The sequence below is a fragment of the Mizuhopecten yessoensis genome, unplaced genomic scaffold (genome assembly GCF_002113885.1).
Source record: "Mizuhopecten yessoensis strain PY_sf001 unplaced genomic scaffold, ASM211388v2 scaffold10591, whole genome shotgun sequence".
NCBI lineage: Eukaryota > Metazoa > Mollusca > Bivalvia > Pectinida > Pectinidae > Mizuhopecten > Mizuhopecten yessoensis.
In genome coordinates, this window is record NW_018408623.1 from 1,022,900 (window position 1) to 1,046,660 (window position 23,761).

The 23,761-nt window shown below is 33.0% G+C and overlaps 1 protein-coding gene and 1 long non-coding RNA gene across 3 annotated transcripts; both read right to left on the bottom strand.

The window, feature by feature from the left end:
• Positions 1-1,387: 1,387 nt before the first annotated feature.
• On the bottom strand, positions 1,388-23,470 carry LOC110461216. 2 transcript variants are annotated; one of them, XM_021514590.1, is made up of 6 exons: positions 23,365-23,470; positions 21,961-22,049; positions 21,081-21,331; positions 17,827-17,956; positions 17,274-17,483; positions 1,388-1,868 (listed from the first exon to the last, which is right to left on the bottom strand). In XM_021514590.1, the coding sequence occupies exons 1-6, from the start codon at positions 23,400-23,402 to the stop codon at positions 1,762-1,764; spliced, it is 825 nt and encodes a 274-aa protein (XP_021370265.1). In that variant the 5' UTR covers positions 23,403-23,470; the 3' UTR covers positions 1,388-1,761. The 2 variants fall into 2 exon arrangements, with proteins under 2 accessions (XP_021370265.1, XP_021370264.1); XM_021514589.1 differs by lacking the exon at positions 1,388-1,868 and adding an exon at positions 15,323-16,507.
• Positions 8,152-10,606, bottom strand: LOC110461217. Its single transcript, XR_002464097.1, has 3 exons — positions 10,384-10,606; positions 9,191-9,319; positions 8,152-8,600 (listed from the first exon to the last, which is right to left on the bottom strand). It is a non-coding gene; the product is annotated as an uncharacterized LOC110461217 (long non-coding RNA).
• Positions 23,471-23,761: the final 291 nt, after the last annotated feature.

The following is a 23,761-nucleotide window of genomic DNA, read 5'->3' on the forward strand; positions in this document are numbered from 1 at the left end:
ATGTATCAGTAATGTAGATGTATTATACATGTGGATGTATCAGTAATGTAGATGTATTATACATGTGGATGTATCAGTAATGTAGATGTATTATACATGTGGATGTATCAGTAATGTAGATGTATTATACATGTGGATGTATCAGTAATGTAGATGTATTATACATGTGGATGTATCAGTAATGTAGATGTATTATACATGTGGATGTATCAGTAATGTAGATGTATTATACATGTGGATGTATCAGTAATGTAGATGTATTATACATGTGGATGTATCAGTAATGTAGATGTATTATACATGTGGATGTATCAGTAATGTAGATGTATTATACATGTGGATGTATCAGTAATGTAGATGTATTATACATGTGGATGTATCAGTAATGTAGATGTATTATACATGTGGATGTATCAGTAATGTAGATGTATTATACATGTGGATGTATCAGTAATGTAGATGTATTATGCATGTGGATGTATCAGTAATGTAGATGTATTATACATGTGGATGTATCAGTAATGTAGATGTATTAGTCGTGTGGATGTATCAGTAATGTAGATGTATTATGCGTGTGAATGTATCAGTAATGTAGATGTATTATGCATGTGGATGTATCAGTAAGTTAGATGTATTATGCATGTGGATGTAGCAGTAATGTAAATGTATTATACATATGGATGTATCAGTAATGTAGATGTATTATACATGTGGATGTATCAGTATAATGCCCATCAGTAATGTAGATGTATTATACATGTGGATGTATCAGTAATGTAGATGTATTCACAACCGATTTATATCCCAAACTCACTGTTTGAGTTTCAAATAAGTACTAAAACTCTATACACGTAGATATAACCTTTTATTTCAAACTACATTTTCCCTTTGTAATACTTAGAAAATAATAGTTATAAATCAGAATAAAACATCTCCAATAATAAATGTCATTATGATCTCAATTTTCAAAAACAATACTGTTTAAATTAAACCAAACTGACATTAAATATCTTGTTTATCTTTGTCATTCATCAAAGTATGTGACAAAAAACACCATTAACAATCTCAATGATAAGCATAATATCAGCATGCATGAACAATTGAAAACAAACAAACAAAAACCTGTCTGTCAGATTCTGTACACAATATTTAAGTAAGAAACATTGCGGTCAACAGCCTGTTACTAAACAATAATTAAACAAGGCATCGCAGACGAAATGAGTACCCTTGCACTTCAAATAGCAGAAGGTCGCAATGCAAACTCGTACAATAGGTGATATTTGAGAACACATGTGTGAGGTTTCGTGCCAATTTGCAAAAAAAAAAGATTTTTATGAGTGGTGACGTCAAAAAATCAATAACATTATCTTTATAGTAAGAGTTACCATTTTTTTTTTTGCAGAAGGTCGAAACGATAACAAGTGCAGGAGGCGATGTTTCTGAACATGTGTGTGAAGTTTCGTAGTAATTTGAAAAGAATCGGAAGGGCAGACCCCTATATATCTCCACGACTCGAAGCGCGAGGGAATACAAAAAATATAACACACAAAAGTTTCAAATACACCTCATACTGAAAAATTGGTAATCAGTGCAGCAAGATTCATTGCTACATTCCACAACTAAAAACGTCAGTGTTATAATTCGGGTATAATTGAGATTTCATTATAATTTCAATGTTACGGAATATTGGGTTAAGTACTTTAACAAATTCAGTGCGCAATAACCTCCTCTAGCATTTTTCTGAGTATTTCCAGAGGTTTCCTAATAAGACAGAGGAAGCATTGGTTCCTCTGTAGGCGACTCCGAGTTCACCGGAGGAGGGATAGGTGTTGAAGGTTGAACGGGCATTGGCGGTGCTGGATGGAAACCTGAAAATAAAGGAATGCAATAAAATTCAAATGTCTTATTTAATTAATTTACCTAGGAACACCATATCTTACCAGGATTTAGAAGTTATGTATATGTATGACGATTAGTCTCCTAAAGTTTTAGTTCGGAAAAACTTTATATTTGCAATATGTAGCCGTATTGGTCAGTATATCTATTTAATAGCTGCTGGCTCTTTTTCTGCAGTCACAAACCCTTACCGATGTCTTGAATACCTAAAGTATATTTTTGAGACAGTAGTTATCGCTAACAGCAGCATTTAACCATTTTCCAATACCAAACAAAACAAGACTGCGTATTTGAAAGATAAAAACATTACTCGGAAGAAAATACTGAAATTCAAAACGTTTCGATTTTTTATTTTTTAATCGCAAATAATATTTCCAACTTTTTTCTGCATCTATGTTTATAAGATTATTTTATCAATTTTTTTTTATTTTTTTATTTTTTTTATTTTTACTTTTTCCAGGCTTTACGTACGGTTGGTTCACGATGAAATTGATTGTTGTAACATTATTCCTTGTCTTTGTTGCTGTTTCCTCTTCCTGTAGACTGTAAACACCATTACACCTACTACAGCTATACAGACAATGACAACTATGGACACGCCCACATACACCATGGTCATGTGTTTTTCATCTAAAACAGAAATAACGGTAATGACACCAAAATTGCCATGTGGTTTCTATGAACACCAATAGCGGAATCTTATAAAAACAGTCATACCAGAATAAAATATATTACCTTTACATGGATATGTCGTTTAAAGTTGTGTTAAGCTAACATGGGCCTGTACTTTGTTGCTGTCTTAAGCTAAAAATGAGCCTTTGGTATATAGCTATTTTATACAAATAACACAAAGTCCAAGGAAGATCAAGATCGTATTGTTCGTTTCATTTGTTTCAACTACAAAAGCTGCTATATATATATTTACCCAAAAATTTATAATCTTTGGCAATCTTAAGGGCGAAGTATGAAAACTCTCTACAGAATGTACGTTTAAGCACAAAATCAGAAACAAATCAGTGTCCACTTGGGAGTTCATATCTCTGTCCCCGAAGGATTTATCCACAGCCTTGGCCAGGTCCAGTAACGTATCACCAGAATTCCGCAGGGGTCGCCAAAAGTTAGTCCAACAATTTCACAAGTTTAAATCCGTGAAAAACAACACAAAATCCAGTCAAAAAATAGTCCCGTAGTAAAAATAGCTAATTGTTTAGTGAGTATATGATTGTGTAGTATTGCAAAGTGGTGCAATGAGATAAAATCGTCAAGATTGAAACGAAATTTGCTGCCAGCCTCCACAATCTCTTGTGTAAACTGATGCTTAATTAGCGTCACCTTACTAACTGACCATTGGTCATCAATGGTCACGTGATGTCTATAAATAGTTAGTATGATGACCTCATCTCTAGCCTTATGCAACTAATCACGTGGTAATCAAGTAATGACATAATTTACTTAAAATTGAATTGATCTTATGATTTAAACACATGCCTTCACATTATCAATTCACAGCATCTACTACTAGAATACATACAAAATAAAAAGTATATGTAAACATCATCAACACACAAAATTTAATACATTTGTAATACATCAATGACCCTTTATGGACCCTAACTCTGGAGGTTCAGGAGACAGAATACCTTAGATATGTATTTGTATAAACTTAAATTAAATAAATTCAAATTGTAATCCAACATGGGCCTGTTCTGTGTGCTGTCTTAAGCTAGCATGGGCATGTCGTATTGAGCTGTTATTAGCTGATATGGATGAGTCGTATACCAGTTATAAGTTTCTGTGGACAGGTGATGTATAGCTATTATAAGCTGCCATTGGCATATCGTATATATATGTTATATGCTGCCATGGGCCTGTCAGATATAGCTATCATAAGCTGTCATGGGTTTGTCGTATAAAACAGTTATAAGCTGACAATGACCTATAGTGTATAGCTCTTATAAGCTGACAATGACCTATAGTATATAGCCGTTATAAGCTGACAATGACCTGTAGTATATAGCTGTTATACGACTACATGAACTTGTTGTATATAGATGTTATAAGCTGACATGCACCTGTAGTGTATTGCTGTTATAAGCTGACATTAACTTGTAGTATATTGCTGTTATAAGCTGACATGAACTTGTAGTATATTGCTGTTATAAGCTGACATGAACTTGTAGTATATAACTGTTATAAGCTGACATGAACCTGTAGTATATTGCTGCTATAAGCTGACATGAACTTGTAGTATATATATCTGTTATAAGCTGACATGGGTCTGTCGTACACCTATATAGCTGTTACAAGCTGTAAATGACCTGTAGTATATAGATATTATAAGATTACATGGGCATTTCTTATATAGCTATTATAAGCTGACATTAGCCTGTTGTTTGTAGCTATTATAAGCTGACATTGGCCTGTTGTTTGTAGCTAGTATAAGCTGACATGGGCCTGTTGTTTGTAGCTATTATAAGCTGACATGTGCCTGTTTTTGAATGTTATTATAAGCTCAAATTCAGATGAATAGCTTTTACCTTACTCGATAGATTTGTGGTTTATTTGGTGATAAAAATATGTTTATTGTTGTTTTCCTATTTCTCGAATTCCTATACCTCATGGTTAATATGAAAAGCAAACTAGTCCTTAACCTTCATAAAATAATAAAGACTTCGCTTGGAAGTTTGTTCAGCAATGGGATAACCTATGGTATTTTAATGATATTGCTTCATCTGGATTATTAGTTGATGTCCTTACCCATTTCAAATTTATGTCAAATACAAATATTTAGAAAACGCCAAACATCGTTATGAACTTAATGTTAAAACAAAACATATGTTTTAAGTCAAACACATGTAAACCGATGTGGGGACTGAACTGGCGTATATATAGGATAACAGAAGAGGCCATGGAACATTTCAAAATCATAAATGCAAATAAACAAATGTGTCAAACACATGTAAGCATTCATCATTCATCTTAGAATAAACGTAACGGGACTTTTCAGCTATGTGTCATGATATTATATATTATATATATGTCTATATGATGTTATAGATATTGTATCTTTTATCTATAATAACACCGCTATCAAAGTCCCTTCATTGCATGAAAGCAAATATGTCCCATTGACCAAAGATGGTTTCTACGGATCATTATTGTTTTTGTTAAACTTGGAAGAAATATTTCGTAAATTAGTATAGCATACAGCACAATGGTAAATATCCATTCCCGTGATTCATTTCTAACTGGTTTATCAACATATACGTACATGTCGCATTTCCTGTTACTAACAAAGTAACGTTAGAGGTTGAGGAAGATGTTGCTTCGAATTGGATGTCTAGATATTCGTCTTGGTCGGCACAAAACTTTAGAGGTAATCCGTTATTACAGGAGTATTCCTAAACGGCAGCAGAGATAAGCATTAGATAAAACCGAAAAGATTGAAAGATGATATTCTTTAATTAAACAAGTATAAATACAGAAACTATTGAAGGATTGTATGCTATAATTAAAGCCGTATAAACGATAACAGACAAAAGATTTAATAAAACAGATAATATTGAAGGATTATTTACTAGAATTAAACCTGTATGATACAGAAAATATTGAGAGATTGTATGCTACAATTAAACCTGTATAAATGACAGCAGACATAAGATTAAATAATACAGAAAAAATATTGAATGAGTCTATACTGTAATAAAACCCTTAACCGGACACCACTAAGAGAAATAGGATGTGTCAAGAGATTATCTAAGAAACATTGCGATTGCTACACAATATAAATTATGAGAATAAATATATGTTTTATCCCATGAGAAACGTGTTATTCATTGTAAAGACACAATTTGTCACGTACATAACCAATTGCGACGTCAACAAAAGGCGTTGTGACGTATTAAAGAAACAAAGTGATGCGACCTTGCAAACTAGAAGACTTGGCGATTGTAAGGTAAAGCAGATTGTCGCATTTAGCACTTCAGTAATGCGATAAAATGGATCTTGAATTCGCTTCAAGTATATTTGACATGAACCTGTTCTCTCAGTTTTCTCTTCTTCTTGGGGTTTCCTTAAATGGTAGTCTCAAACTTGGTTTCTTATTCGTATGAAAGGAATTTCAGTGTGATCTTTTTGTGTTACAAGTAAAGCTAGTAACATGTTATTTTTCAATCCAAATTATATATTTCCAAACTTTGAATGCATTCATCCATGACATTGTATGAGTTATACTTAAATATCATTATAACCTGTTTATTTATATAAAAAAGAAGAAATGTTTTGGTAGCATTTTTCCTCGTCCTGATTTATATATATTGCTTTCCCTATGCCGCCAATCAGAGTGATTTTACAACTGCTAAAATTAAATAGTTACCATAGGATAATTCCTATTCGTATTGAATGTTTGTATCATATAATAAAGTAATGTTTCTGTCTCGAAAACAGGAAAATGGATCGAAAATTGCAAGGATAATAATTCCCCCATTACGCTATAATTTCTCAGATTTACATATATACAAAGCTATAAATATGTATATATATTTACCCTCGCTGCTACACCGCTGCCGTGGCCACTGAAGAATTTCATTGTGAAATTGCAATCATTGACGTCATATGTCCAGGCTTCCACACAGACCTCATGACTTTCTGTATCATCGGTAATATCACGTCCAAAGAAGGACATTTTGCAGTTTGACGGAAGTTGGATCCCATCCCATTCCACTTGGACCGAATCATGCTCACTCACGTAGTAAATCTTGTAAAGGCACGTTGTGTTATCCAACTCCAATACATGAACTAGAAAAACAAAATGATTCTTGATTTGGGGCCGGTATGCTTTTTCATAGCTAGCAAAATATAAATTAAGCCGCGTAAGACAAACGTATACAGATAAATGTTAGGCCATGTCATTTCGTAGCATTTGCGGGTGTCGTTTGAGAGATTGAAATGTTATAAAATCGGTAAACAAGTGTATTAAGCAATGAGCGCTAATACCGCATAATGGACAAACTCTTCGTCGCCATATACCCTTTGAATAGCTAATGTTCAATTTGAAGATGTCCAAATATCTTAATACCAATGTTTGATAACGGTCTTTCACTATGACCTATCAGGGGTTTGAAACATTTGGTGACCAAATCATCATTGAGGCAACCTGTTGAACCTTAACAACATAAGTAATGGTACAGAAAATATGCTTTAGTATACATATACGACAACCAAACATAACTTTATACCTTAATTGATTACCATTATTATGCAATACACTGCAATAGATAATATTACTATTAGTTTTTTTGAAATTTCAATTGCAATGGAAAATATCAAGACTTTTAAAATACCATGCTTTTTATAAGTACATTAGCTGATATTGCGACAATACGTTGCAATAATTTTACGACCGTTGTATCGATGAACATGCTAATCTTGCCTTTTTTTTACTTACTGGCTGTTCCATAGACGGAGTAGACAGCTACATAGTTCAGCACGATGACTGTTATAAACTTAAACAGCATTTCGGAAAATTACTTTGAATTCTTAAAATAATAAAATCCTGAAATAATAAAAAGAACCAGACTTATCAAAAAAAAAATCCTTTACAATTGTCATAACAACTTATTGAATTAATAATAATATATCATAACAAGCTGTAGTGTAATATTTTTAAGTCGATAACTATTTCACCGTGTTTTGAAGAGGACTTCTTTTAACTGTGTTAGTATGATTGATATTGATAAGGATTTAAGGTTCCGTATTCATTTTAAATACTAACCATATAGTACAAGTAAACCTCTTTATCCCTTTTTACTCTTTTTTTAAAAGTAAACTCACCTTATCACTATCTTTCAATATTGATCTTTAGCCCGAGATTTTTTTTTCTAGATGATTGCATGAAAATATGTAACATATTACAATTTGCTATTATAGTATATGGTCCTTTGCTTCCATTCAGTCCAGCATAGCTGATTTCGGGTGACTGACTGCACGTTCCCAATTCCCCCACTTAAAAAAAAATAAAGACAATAATGGTGTTAGAAGGATTATAGTCTGTTTCTGGTTAGTATTGGCAGTGTTTTCCCCTGTGGTTAATTGTTCTATGTAATGTTTTGTAGATGGAAGCTGATGATGTTTAATAAGATATCACATAAGATATTAAAAAATTTAATAAAAATAAAATCAAAACTGAGAGGATTTTTTTATTCTTTTTTTTAGTGAAAGTGATGCTTATATAACATTTGATATATAATTTATTTCACTTTGTAATAATATTTTAGTTGAAATATTCTTTTAAAAAATTCCACCGAAATATATGTTTTGACTGCCCCAACTTTGACCATCAACAGCAAATATTTTCATCGGAAAAAAAAAATAAAAAAAATTGTGATGACAGAACTTTAGTAATGTTCACTAATATTCAAACTTTCAAAATCAAATCAACTTCAAATTTGACTTTAAATAAGAATCTATCTATTGAATTGTCAAACTCTTGAATATATCAACGTTAATACGTTTAAAATAATAAAAAAAAGTTGAATGATTATTTTTACTATTGGGATATTTGGAAAAATAATCCCAGAACATATCCAGCACCAAAATATATTGAGATAACACACAGCTAAACACAAAAACTAAACGATGATGAGGACGCTTCAACAGTCGCTGTACCAGGAAATGTAGGACTCATACAGCGTCTGAGGCATTCACTGTAATAAAGAAGCCAAGATGAAGCAATGGTCAAAGCTTGGTTGCTGTAGTTCTTACACTTGGAGACTGATTGCAATACAAATGTGTGATACTTTATAATGCTGTGCTTAGCATTGGAATTATAAAAAATCTAATGTAATGCAAAGTTTAAATATTACTAGATTGTAATATTCTTAATATAGTGCTATATAGTATCAAATGTTTATATTGTGTGATAAGTAAATGTAATGTATGTGAAATACATTGTCGGATTTGACATCTAAACATGCATTATTATGCAGTGCTTGTTATGTCTCTGTATTGTAGTGTTAAGACAGACTACATGTAAAAGTATGACGTAATGATTGTGTCATATGTAAATGCATTGAGTGCTGCTATTGATTTATTTTATCTTATTTAAACAGATTTCCAAACTATCACATGTATTCAAAACCATAGACAATTGATTGTCTACTAATAATTATACATATTTATTAATTTTATACCTAAACATTTACTTACTGTGTGATATATTTACTAAAACAATACTAAACAAAATATTAATCACACACACGGAAAAGCTACAGATAACACAGGTTAGTGAACTTACCTGTGTAACCTATTGATTTAGTGTGAAACAGACTACAATTGGTTTGCCTTTGTCTTCCTATGTCAACACTTTTCTTTGCTCTCCAAAACGTGAGGAAACGAGAACAGCCCTGAATGACTAGTGCATAATCTGTAAAAAACACTTAGTCAACGAGAACAGCCCTGAATGACTAGTGCATAATCTGTAAAACAACACTTAGTCCCATGCATATGCTTATAAAGAAAAATGACAAAAAAAAACACGAGAACCACGTTATTGTTTTAAACATAATATCACTGTCCTGGTTGCATTCCAGCTATTTGTAGGAGACGATCCCGTGTGGTAGTTAATGGATTACTGGCACCTTTCCCTTCAATATATATTTTTATAGTGAGGATCGTATAAATATCCAATTTGCATATTATCTGATATGACAAGTGCTACTTTCCTTCCTGACACACCCGGACTAAGCTATTTAAGGCATAAACAGCTTAACGCCAAGTAAAAAAAAGACTTTACTTCTGAACATTCCAGAAATGCCTACAATGCAAATAAAAATTGTATTTCTGAAAATTTCTCAAATGCTAACAATACAAATATATACACATATAATGCATACACATTTCACAACAACACGACCACCATTTTGTGTGAGTGACTGGCGAGGTGGCCCTTTGAAGAGGATATTTCTGGGTCCGTTTACAATGCCTTATATCTATTTTTGACAATTGATGTTACGAAGACATCCCCGACTCCCATAATCCTCCCCCTCAACCCAGCCACCGCCATTCCTTTAAATAATGATAAACTTCTACATTTTGTGTAAATACCGACGATTGAGCACGTCGTGGTAAACTACCATGTTATTTATTATTCAACTGTTTTCAACATTTCAAATGTCTACCATCCGAGTCTGTCAACAAGACCATGAAATGCTATTACTCGTACAGGTAATAAAATGAAAGCTTTCCAGCAATCTTAAATGTAGAGTTTAGGTTATTTCTTACCTAAATAACTAGGTATATTTTCCTGCTGGTTTGTACATATAGATCAATTATTGATTTTGTTTTTCTCGAAGCATGTACTACACGTAAACCCTTACGAAAATACACTACAGAATATAAGCAAAATATATATTCCTGTTTAACACATATCTTCATGATAATTACGATACTGGTGAGTTTGACCTTATGTTGTCCATTTTGTGTACTTACCTGTAATAAGACAGTGAGAACAGAAACACAGGTATGTCTTCAAACCATCAAATACGACAGGTAATGTGTTATTGCGCCAATATCTGGCTACCCGTGCGTATCATCTTGATGCTATAAATATCCCATCCGTGTTAGCTCGATAGTAAAAAGTTACAGTTTAGCTTGACATTTCAAAACATGATATACGTGAGTCATGAAGACACACTGTAAACAAAACATGTTATACATGAGTCATAAAGATACACTGTAAACAAAACATGTTATACATGAGTCATAAAGACACACTGTAAATTAAACATGTTATACATGATTCATGAAGACACACTGTAAACAAAACATGTTATAAGTAAGTTATATAAAGACACAGTGTAAACAAAACATGTTATACATGAGTCATGAAGACACACTGTAAACAAAACATGTTATACGTAAGTGATATAAAGACACAGTGTAAACAAAACATGTTATACATGAGTCATGAAGACACACGGTAAACAAAACATGTTATACGTAAATTATATAAAGACAAAGTGTAAACAAAATATGTTATACATGAGTCATAAAGACACACTGTAAACTAAACATGTTATACATGATTCATGAAGACACACTGTAAACAAAACATGTTATAAGTAAGTTATATAAAGACACAGTGTAAACAAAACATGTTATACATGTGTCATGAAGACACTTTAAACAAAACATGTTATACATGATTCATGAAGACACACTGTAAACAAAACATGTTATACGTAAGTTATATAAAGACACAGTGTAAACAAAACATGTTATACATGGGTCATGAAGCCACTGTAAACAAAACATGTTATACATGTGTCATGAAGACACACTATAAACAAAACATGTTATACATGGGTCATGAAGACACACTATAAACAAAACATGTTATACATGGGTCATGAAGACACTATAAACAAAACATGTTATACATGTGTCATGAAGACACTTTAACCAAAACATGTTATACATGATTCATGAAGACACACTGTAAACAAAACATGTTATAAGTAAGTTATATAAAGACGCAGTGTAAACAAAACATGTTATACATGTGTCATGAAGACACACTATAAACAAAACATGTTATACATGGATCATGAAGACACACTGTAAACAAAACATGTTATACATGAGTCATAAAGATACACTGTAAACAAAACATGTTATACATGAGTCATGAAGACACACGGTAAACAAAACATGTTATAAGTAAGTTATATAAAGACACAGTGTAAACAAAACATGTTATACATGGGTCATGAAGACACACTGTAAACAAAACATGTTATACATGGGTCATGAAGACACTGTAAACAAAACATGTTATACATGTGTCATGAAGACACACTATAAACAAAACATGTTATACATGGGTCATGAAGACACACTGTAAACAAAACATGTTATACATGGGTCATGAAGACACACTGTAAACAAAACATGTTATACATGAGTCATGAAGACACACTGTAAACAAAACATGTTATACGTAAGTTATATAAAGACACACTGTAAACAAAACATGTTATACATGAGTCATGAAGACACACTGTAAACAAAACATGTTATACATGAGTCATGAAGACACACTGTAAACAAAACATGTTATACATGAGTCATGAAGACACACTGTAAACAAAACATGTTATACATGAGTCATGAAGACACACTGTAAACAAAACATGTTATACATGAGTCATGAAGACACACTGTAAACAAAACATGTTATACATGAGTCATGAAGACACACTGTAAACAAAACATGTTATACATGAGTCATGAAGACACACTAAAAACAAAACATGTTATACGTAAGTTGTATAAAGACACACTGTAAACAAAACATGTTATACATGGGTCATGAAGACACACTGTAAACAGAACACGTTATACATGAGTCATGAAGACACACTGTAAATAAAACATGTTATATATGAGTCAGAAAGACACACTGTAAACAAAATATGTTATACGTAAGTTATATAAAGACACACTGTAAACAAAACATGTTATACATGGGTCATGAAGACACACTGTAAACAAAACATGTTATACATGGGTCATGAAGACACACTGTAAACAGAACACGTAGGTGAAATCGTGACTTTTATCTCCTCGTTGATTGAAATTGTTTATAGATATACATTTTTGTATTCACACGTGATTATTGATCTAACAGAAAGTTAGTAACATTTATATATATGTATATATGTACAAGTAACATTTATATATATGTATATATGTACAAGTAACATTCATATATATGTATATATGTACAAGTAACATGGTCATTGTTTTTACCTTATTCCTTTTGCTATGAAAATCCCTACTAGTTTTCGTTTTCCACATCGATTTGACTTTGGTTAATATTATATTTATATATTATAATTTATATATTATAATAAACACTATTTATATATTATAATATATTATAAAAGAAGATTGAAGAAAAAACATTGTATGGAATTTCCCTATGTTACACCCATGGACTTAACAGGAACTTTCTGGCCTGTATTTGTTGGGCGCGGTAATTTAATCCCATCAAATGTTTATACATGTCTAAAGAAAATCACATTTAAACAGTTCCAGACTTTGACAGGAAGCTCTAGATCTTAACTGACAATTTAGGGGGAGTTCGTAGCAAGGGTGGTGGACCCTTTTTTCATGATATTTGGGTAGTAAGCTTGTTGCCCCAAAAGTGGGTTGAGTCAATATTTATTCATGACATCCTCTTTCTTGAACTCGTTCCAATTGACATGGCTAACTTCGTTTTTCGGTTTCTTGGTCTCCAGAACGAAAGCATCATTTTGTAAACTGATAATGAGGATCAGGCCTCAATTTTGAACAAGAAATAGCAATGTTATCCTAAGTGATGTATTTAATACGTCCATTAGTGCGCAGGTGCATGTTACAAAACTATTTTGTATTGTCACTATGGGTTAAGGTGGTGGCTACAATTATCATTCCTTTATGGTGGTGGCTGAAAAGGGTTCCAGAGAAATAAGATTAAAGAGATGGGAGTTGGGAGTCCATGGCTTTTAAGAAATACATAAGAATTCCAACCGACAGGTTTATATCCCCACGCAACGAAAGTTCGAGGGGATATAGGTTTCGGCCCGTACGTATGTTCCAATCTTTATCATCGCTCTAGCGACACCATTCTTCAACGGAACTATATAAAACTGTATACAAGTGTTTGATATTGCAAAGCCTTGATATTTGGGTTTCTTTGTTGAGGTCAAGGGCACTGTCACTTTTTCTTAGAGAAAAAAGATTTGTCATCGCTCTATCGACTTCATTCCTCAACGGAATTTATGAAACTCGATACAAGTGTTTGTCATGACGATACCTTCAACGCATTCGTGCAGAAATATTTTGCTGTCATATTTTCGTCTGTTTTGCTAAAAAGTGTGCGGAAGGACCTGTATCACTTGTGATGCCTTGCTGTAATTTCTGTTTTAAAAAAAAGCTTGATTTATGCTCAAGTTTCAGAATACAACAGACGAATCTAAATAGTGAGAAGACGTCAGTCTTCTATTTTAAGGCATGCAAAAAGGGGGTTTCCGTTGAATTCACTTGTTGGCCCATATAAAGCTCCTTTTACCTATGGAAAGCCATCCTGATATCCTGGTGATTCATTATGGATTACGGCTTGTAAAGGTGTAGGATGTTAACGGTTCTAAAAGCAACTATCGTCAATCGATTGGTCTGCTATTCTACTTCGGTTAAAATGGAGGGGCGCTGTGTGTCACCAAGCTGCCTGCATAAATGATATACAACATTTGACAAAGCGTCCTATCCAGTTAGAATAAGTCACCCTAATGTGCTTTACAGTACTTAGATATACAATCTATACAATTAAAAGCCAAGTCAGTGCACATCTACTCTGTAACAGGGGCGGTTACATAAGGTACCCTAAATTAACAGACAGAAGTCCAGGGCTTTTCTAAGTAGCATTGGCAACGATATCTCTTTGTACAGATTACAGCATGGTTTGCAGTTGTTATTGTTAGCAAACGAGTGGATGTCGCATCCTCATGGCAGTTAAAACTGGCCTTATCTAGAATGTTGAGAAATGCTTGATCAGTCGTAGGATGAAGCCCAAATTATCATGCATGATTGAACAATTTCATTTTAATGTGGCTAAACTTTAAGATGGTTTTTTTCTGCATTTTGTGAGGATGCAAAATCGCCCATAATCTTGTTTGGGTAGGCTCCTCAGTTCCGACTCGTTGGTGCGGAACATTGCTACGTTTTTGTGATTTCGCAGCGGGAAATTGGCCCTATTTTTCGCGTGTTGTTTGTTTTTGGTCATTCAGTTGCATATGTGACATGCACTGGGGCCGTTTTTGCAACGTATTTGTCACGCTTTGATGGTCAAATTTGTTTTGGTACAGTTTTTCATTTGAGCATTTTCCTTTTGAAATTTGTTCCACAAGTGGGCAAATTTTCTTGGAGTACAATTTATTGCTATTTTCTCATAGGACTGATCACGTTTTTCTCCAGTACTCTGTTTTGGCGGTGGTAGCACTGGCTTTTCAATTGCCCTGCCTTTTGGAGTATCTTACTTCGATTAACCCTTCTTAATCTAATGATAATTCATTCAAGTTTCATTTCAGTATTAACATCTTTTATAAGGTGTATATTCTGTATACAGTTTCCTCCTCAATTTTTAGCTGTCGTGTGGCTGAAGTCATTGGCCATCATACGCCATTTATAACAACATATCATCAGTATAGGAGGGGAATAAAATCAGATCTTGAACATTATATTATTTGGGTTTGTCTTCTTTTTGATAAATGAATCAGTGATGTAGATGTATCAATGATGTAGACATATCAGTGATGTAGATGTATTAGATACTTCCAAACACGCTGCTTGTAAATACTACAATACTCTGTGCTTCGATATAACTTTTATTTTAAACATGTAACCTTTGCATTATTTAACAAAATGGTTGTAATATAACAATATAAAATAAACTCTAATACTACATGACATTATCACAGAAATCAAAATATTTTAATCATGAAAAAAAAAAAAAACACTAACAATAAATCTTCAGTTCACCTTTTTTCACTATTCTATGTGACAAAGCTACCATCAACAATATCTATAAAATTAAAAGCATCAGCATACACTAATAGATACCATACTAAGTAAACATACCTGTAAGACAATGTTTACAGGAAATAATATGACAAACTTGTAAAGTCAGCAACCTGCAGACTAACAATAGTTGTTTTTAAATGACATTCAAATCACAAAAGTTTCAAACATGCAATTTCTTGTACAGTTGTTGATCAGTGCAGTGATGCTGAGAAGTTGTTTTCACTCCATGTATATATATCGCATACCAAGAACTGTGATTACATGTAAAACCGAGTGTCAGGCAATACGTCAATGTCATACATACAAAATACGACAAAATACAGAAACCATGAGAAAAGTTTTCATTAGAAATATATTGAAAATCATTTGCTTGATAAAATCATTAAAAATATTGAAAGTATTTCATTATAGTATTTACACCTGCTGAACAATACAATTGTATATAAACAATTTACTTGTAATATACAACTACTTTAGTTCAAATGAAAACAAATTCATATGTTGTATTACTTGGAAAATAACATTTGTAAAGGTATCTAAAATATGTGTGTGTTTTATCGTGACGTATATGGAGTTTGTAATAAAACCTTGCTGTAATGTCACCAGCATTATGATGGCTTTGTGATAAATCAAGGACCACTTATAAAAGAAAAAAATGGGACCTTTACATACATACATACATACATACATACATACATATAATTACTTTTTTATATAGATCTCAACATCTACAATAACACCTACCTATTATAAAACACTCTATGGCACATATATCTAATGAACAGAAGTGTAAACCTTCTGGCGAATGAAAAGTGATATCCTTAATAAAATAAAATGAACTCAGGATGCTGTAAGCTATGTTTCTGGGTGTTTTGAAAGGTTTCCTAATAAGACAGAGGCAGCTTTGGTTCCTCTGTAGACGATTCGGAATACGGCGGAGGAGGGATAGGTGTTGAATGTTGAAAGACCATTGGCGGTGCTGGATGGACACCTGAAAAAATGTGATTCAATACAAATTAAATGTCTTCAATATGGTTTAAAGGATGCATTGATATGTTTGTTTGTGTATTTGTATGTGGTTGTAGTTAAACGTCTGGGTCATAATAAACGGATAAAAGGGACACCGCAGAAATGGCAGCAATAAACAAGAGAACCAAAATTACAAATCCCAAGTGTTGTAATAGGGGTTTCAGGTCGATTTTGGACGCTTCAGTATTCCTTAAGCAAATGCTTTAAAAGAATACCCCTGATTCTGCAGAGGCCCCGCATAAGTCACCTCCTATATATGATAACCTCATTAGTCGTGTCTTGTGATAACCTCATTAGTCGCCTTTTGTGATAACCACACTAGTCGCCTATTGTAATAACCACATTAGTCGCCTCTTGTGGTGGCCGCGTTAGTCGCCTCTTATATTTTATCTACAACATCAAAACTATACATATAACGACAAAACAGAACATTTATAATGTAGATTGCCAATTTCAAGCAATTAACGCACGGATGAATACATCGCAGTGTAAAAATTCAGCGAAATGTCAATTAAAGGTACAAGACGGATCGGACGAGATCGAAAAATTTAGCATGGGGTATGACGTGGGATATCCCTGTCTGAGGTCCGAAAAAAACCACATCAGTCGCATCGTTTGATAACATCTTCCCCCTAACATGCGGAGCATTTCTCTTTAAAAAAAAATGCAACAAACAAGTTGCTAAGAAATGTTTTTAAATATTTGCTTTTTATGTTTAAAATCTTTACCTTGTACAGGTTGTACGTATGGTTGGTTCAGTGGTGCCGAGGCGTACATGGTGGGACTTTGTATCATGGGTGTGGTATGTTGCATTATTAGTCCCTGGCTTCGTTGTTGTTGCCTCTTCCGGTACAGTATAAACAGTAATAAAAACACCACTGAACAGGCAGTGACAGCTAAGCCAACACCCACGTACAAGAAGACACGCTGGTGTTCATCTGTAAAGTAATTATACCGAAAATGACACCAAAAGACATTCTGAAACAAATGCGTTTTCCATTCCTCTTAAATTTTTGTAACAAGACAATTCAACATTCTTTTTTATGCATTTGGCTTTTGACTATATATCTAAATCATGTATTAATAATACTTTATCTATCAATTATGATTTGTCTGTATGTAGTAACATTGCTTTTGTGCTCCTATATTACAGGTAAACAAGTCATTCCATTATAAATACATTCTAATGACTTCAGAATGATATATGTTAAAACAAGACATAGAAAATGATAAATACCCGTTCCTATCAAAATGTTTTTATATTTATTTTATTATACGTACATTTCTTCTCTGCTGTAACAATCAAGGTCAATGAAGATGCAGAGGAGTCTGTTACTTGGAATTTGAGGTCGAGATATTCGTCCTCGTCGGCACAAAACATCGGAGGTAATCCGCCATAACAGGAGTACTCCTAAGTAAAGATATAGAGAAAATTAAAGGGCTAATTGCTGCAGAAATGAGTATTAAATAATACAGAGAATACTAAAGGGCTAATGGCTGCACAAATGAGTATTAAATAATACAGAGAATACTAAAGGGATAATGGCTGCAGAAATGAGTACTAGATAGAGAATACTAAAGGGCTAATGGCTGCAGAAATGAGTATTAAATAATACAGAGAATATTAAAGGGCTAATGACTGCAGAAATGAGTGTTAAATAATACAGAGAATATTAAAGGGCTAATGGCTGCAGAAATAAGTATTAAATAACACAGAGAATATTAAAGGGCTAATAGCTGCAGAAATGAGTATTAAATAACACAGAGAATATCAAAGGGCTAATGGCTGCAGAAATGAGTATTAGATAGAGAATACTAAAGGGCTAATGGCTGCAGAAATGAGTATTAAATGATACAGAGAATATTTAAGTGCTAATGGCTGCAGAAATGAGTATTAAATGATACAGAGAATATTAAAGGGCTAATGACTGCAGTAATGAGTATTAAATAATACAGAGAATATTTAAGTGCTAATGGCTGCAGAAACTAATATTAAATAATACAGAGAGTATTAAAGGGCTAATGGCTGCAGAAATAAGTATTAAATAACACAGAGAATATTTAAGTGCTAATGGCTGCAGAAACTAATATTAAATAATACAGAGAATATTAAAGGGCTAATGGCTGCAGAAATAAGTATTAAATAACACAGAGAATATTTAAGTGCTAATGGCTGCAGAAACTAATATTAAATAATACAGAGAATATTAAAGGGCTAATGGCTGCAGAAATAAGTATTAAATAACACAGAGAATATTTAAGTGCTAATGGCTGCAGAAACTAATATTAAATAATACAGAGAATATTAAAGGGCTAATGGCTGCAGAAATAAGTATTAAATAACACAGAGAATATTTAAGTGCTAATGGCTGCAGAAATTAATATTAAATAATACAGAGAATATTAAAGGGCTAATGGCTGCAGAAATGAGTATTAAATAATACAGAGAATATTAAAGGGCTAATGGCTGCAGAAATAAGTATTAAATAACACAGAGAATATCAAAGGGCTAATGGCTGCAGAAATAAGTATTAAATAACACAGAGAATATTAAAGGGCTAATGGCTGCAGAAATGAGTATTAAATAATACAGAGAATATTAAAGGGCTAATAGCTGCAGAAATGAGTATTAAATAATACAGAGAATATTAAAGGGCTAATAGCTGCAGAAATGAGTATTAAATAACACAGAGAATATTAAAGGGCTAATAGCTGCAGAAATGAGTATTAAATAACACAGAGAATATTAAAGGGCTAATGGCTGCAGAAATGAGTATTAAATAATACAGAGAATATTAAAGGGCTAATAGCTGCAGAAATGAGTATTAAATAATACAGAGAATATTAAAGGGCTAATAGCTGCAGAAATGAGTATTAAATAACACAGAAAAATCTTGAAGGATAGATGGCAGCAAGATTAGCATTGGATTACACAGAAAACATTGAGGGATTAAATGCATCAAGATTAGCATTAAACAACACAGAAAAATCTTGAAGGATAGATGGCAGCACAATTAGCACTAGATTACACAGAAAACATTGAGGGATTAATTGCATTAAGATTAGCATTTAATAACACAGAAAACATTGAACTATTCTATATTACAATTTAGCCTGTCTAAACCGAAAACATCTAAACAATAGGAACTTAAACTATACAGGTTATTTTAGGAAACACTAGCTATAAAATGCAATGCATTAAGACTTATGTGAATATGTATAGGTAGTGAAGCATGCATAGAATGGACATATTTCCCGCCATTTTGTCACCAATACAACCAATTTCGACGTCAGAATAAGACAATAAAATGTACTGAAGATAAAAGACACATGTATGGAATGGCGAAGTTTAAGATTTGATGATGGTAAGAGAAAACAGACTTTTTTTCAAATATTCGTAATTACTGTGGTAATATGATGAATATGGGCCTCGAATTTGGCTTCTAATGTACTTGAAATTTTATAAAATTCATCCTGCACCTTTCTTTTCATCTCGAGGTTTTTTAAAATCTGAAATCTTTGACCTCGTTCCATAAGTTTCAAATAAAACGAAATGTCAATGTTGATTTGTTATGTGTTACAGGTAAAGGTAGTTATACAATGTTGATTTGTTGTGTGTTACAGGTAAAGGTAGTTATACAAAGTTGTTTTGTTATGTGTTACAGGTAAAGGCAGTTATACAATGTTGATTTGTTATGTGTTACAGGTAAAGGTAGTTATACAATGTTACTTGATGAAATCATATTATGTATTTCAATAACTTTAATCGATCATCCACGACGTCGAATAAGTATAGTGCTTTCCCCATAGTATCAGAGAGATTCTACAGAACGAAGGTGTTAGGCGAGAGGCCTGCAGAGGGAATATAACTACAATTACATATAAGAGTATTGCTCTTAATATGTACGCTTGTGTAATACATAGAGGATCGTACATTCGTGTCCATTTCATATTAAATTTATTGAACTCGTTAAATAATATGACACTCAAATGCTCGTGTCATATCTAATTATTTAACTTGTTTGTTAAACTTGATATGACAAGAACACGAATAAAAGATTACATTTATCACATTCATGTGGGGTTTTTTTTAAACTTCAAACACAAATATTTATTATCAACTGTCTCTTTATGTGTATAACCAAAGAACTCCGATCATAGTACTGTCATTTCACGCAGTGCAAAGTAGTTCCAGATATGTTTTTTTTATATGGACAATTTCAATAGCAATGAAAATAATAATGACAAGATAAATATTTTATATTTATTTGAAATAGCAGTTAATGTATCATGTGGTATAGTTAATAAAATTAGTATTGTAGGAATATGCTTTCACGGTTTTGACCAATCGCAGCACACTTAGGTTGTATTACACAGGTGTTAAGCCACATTCATTACATGGCAGTATAACATGGTAAAGTTGGCCAGTTACATCATAAAGTAATACAATGCTTGTGTATAGGCAAAGAGGGACAAGTAACCGCATAATGTTATGAGTTTTCAGATTGTACATATAAATATGTATGCATAATTACCCTCGCTGCTGAAACGGAGTTGTAACCACTGAAGTATTTCATTTTGAAATCACAGTCGTTGACGTCAAATGTTTGGGCTTTCACGCAGACCTGGAAGCTTACTGACGCATCAGTTGAGTCTCTACCAATGAATGACATTTTACAGTCATAGGGTAGTATACGCCCATCCCATCTCACTTCGTACGTGCTGTACTCATTAAGATGATGGATCTCGTAAGGGCACGTTGTATCATCCAACTGCAACAGGTCAACTTGAAAACAAAATTATTTTCATATCATAATTAAAATGGTGTATACAATAGGATAAATATTTTACTGGGAGTCTAACATTATAATATTTAATAAAAGTTAATCTGTAAATCATGGAAAAAATCTAAGTCTATCTATTGTTGGGATGTGGGTTACGCTAACTTACGCTTTCTGCACCCCTGAAATATGTCATGGCTTGTTTAATTTGCGCCAATGTGTGGAATATACAAGTTGGTCTAGTCTGATCCGTTGACCTACTTCAGAAGAATCGTGCGACAGTAAAACGGTAAAATCGACCTGCTTTGCAGTCGGATGTTGGTCTTCTGTAATCTTCAAAGAACAGGTATCAACCTAGCAATTGGTTAGCACTAAATGACCATCTTCGTGCCTTTAATTTTTCCATGACATATTTTAGGTGTGCAGCGAGTTTAAGTGAATGAGTGGATGAACGTTACTATCACGAAATTGTCTTTAGATTTACGATTGTTATATAAGATACCTAGCCTTAAAAATACTGTGCATTACATCAGTACATGAGCAGATTTTGTGGCAATACGTTACAAGGGCTAACAAGGGATGTATCATTACAGGGAGAGAACATTCCAGTCCTGTTACATTGTTATTTACTTACTCACTGTCCCAGAGACGGAGTGGAAGGCTACATAACTTATCAGGATGACTGTTATAAACTTAAACAGCATTTCGGAAAGTTTCGTATTTCTGAAAGAAAAAAAAAGATTCTTCAAATATATTTATTTATCATTAACGATAAAAACTGTTGACGAATTTGAAAATAGTACCCAGCTAAACAGGTTTAAAGAATACTTTCTTAGTACGATAAGGTTCCATATTCAAATGAATCCTGGCTATATAATTATACTATAACAATAACCTATAGTTCGTGATTTTTTTATTCTTCATTCTGGCGTGAAAATATGTATTATATCACAATTTGATTATGATTCGTCTCCCCTGTCACAAATTGTATATGGCTTACGGTTTCAGTTTTTTAGTTCGGGATATATTTGAACTTGGGTAAAGGAGGGGGGGCGCTAACCAGTCAATATACTGTCAAAGGCATCCGTGCAAACGCCCACATGTTTCCGTTTGAATATTATAATATCAACCCGTAGGATGGTCTACCGTAGGATGGTCTCCCGTAGGATGGTCTACCGTAGGATGGTCTCCCGTAGGATGGTCTGTATTTTGAATGATTTCTTATATGTCTACCTTTCACACATATGCGTTTGTAATTTATATCGTACAAATCTTTTATCCCTAATTTTTATATTATCTGATATCATAAATACTACTTAAGAAGATCGTTTTCTTTTATGTCACACTTAACAAACAGCTGTTCAAAACCAGTTCATCTTAACACCAGGTAAACGTAAAATTTTGAAAGATTGAATCTCTGAAAATGTAACGTATGTCATAAATGCAAATATACACAAACAAAATGTATATATATTTCACAACACCACGACCTCCGTCTGGTGTGTGTGCCTAGGTAAGTGGTACTTTAAAGAGGATATTACTTGGTCATATCATCTGTTTACACATATGATGTTAGATTTGACAAAGACATGAGCCTTACGATTATTATTAAACGTTTAAATACCGACGATTAGGTAGGTCATGACAAGTTTTTCTCTCCCTTATTATTAAAATTTCATTTCAATATTCAAATGATTCCCAACTGCACCTGTAAACAAACCATAAAACGGCCGTAAAGTAGACATTATTCGTACGAGAAATAAGATGACAGCTCTCCAGTGAACTTAAATGTAGCTGAGATTATTCATCTATGTTTTAGCGTCGACACTATTATTGTATATTATCCGGCTGGTTTGTAGGGTGATTTCTCATTGATAACCATGAATTGATTTTGTTCTCTTCGATACATATGGCACGTAAACCCTTATAAAGATACGGTATATATAATATCGAAAGGAAGGGTTTATGATAAACACCATCTTAGTGTTAATGACCACATTAGTGAGTTTGACCAAACGATGTCCATTAGGTTACTTACCTGTCGGACACTGAGACCCTATCTGCAGGTACGTCCATCAACCAACGAATACGACAGGCAGATGTGTTATTGCTTCGGTAACTTACTACTCGTGTGTATCATCGTGATGCTATAAATAGAACATCCGGTTTATCATATCAACAGAGCAGTACAAATACGTCAACTATGCGTCATGTAAAAAGATTGTAAACAAAATTATTTCTTAGTGAAATCATGACTTTTCTAGATGAAGGTATACTCTTATTTCTATACTTTTATACCAGTAACGTGGGTATTGATTTCATGCTTGTGATGATCAAAAACCCTATTGTTTTGAATCGAACTTTTGACAAAAGAAAGTTGAATAACATCGTGACTTCGTATGAAATGAAGCGCGAAACCTCCATGGAGAACAGTT

What these genes read in the sequence shown, in the direction of transcription:
- LOC110461216 (XM_021514590.1), bottom strand. Translation starts at nt 23,402, where the DNA reads ATGGACGTACCTGCAGATAGGGTCTCAGTGTCCGACAG. An exon ending in AGGGTCTCAGTGTCCGACAG is followed by an intron (nt 22,050 to 23,364) that starts GTAAGTAACCTA and finishes TTTTTCTTTCAG; the next exon opens with AAATACGAAACTTTCCGAAA. An exon ending in ATACGTACAACCTGTACAAG is followed by an intron (nt 1,869 to 17,273) that starts GTAAAGATTTTA and finishes CTTTATTTTCAG; the next exon opens with GTTTCCATCCAGCACCGCCA.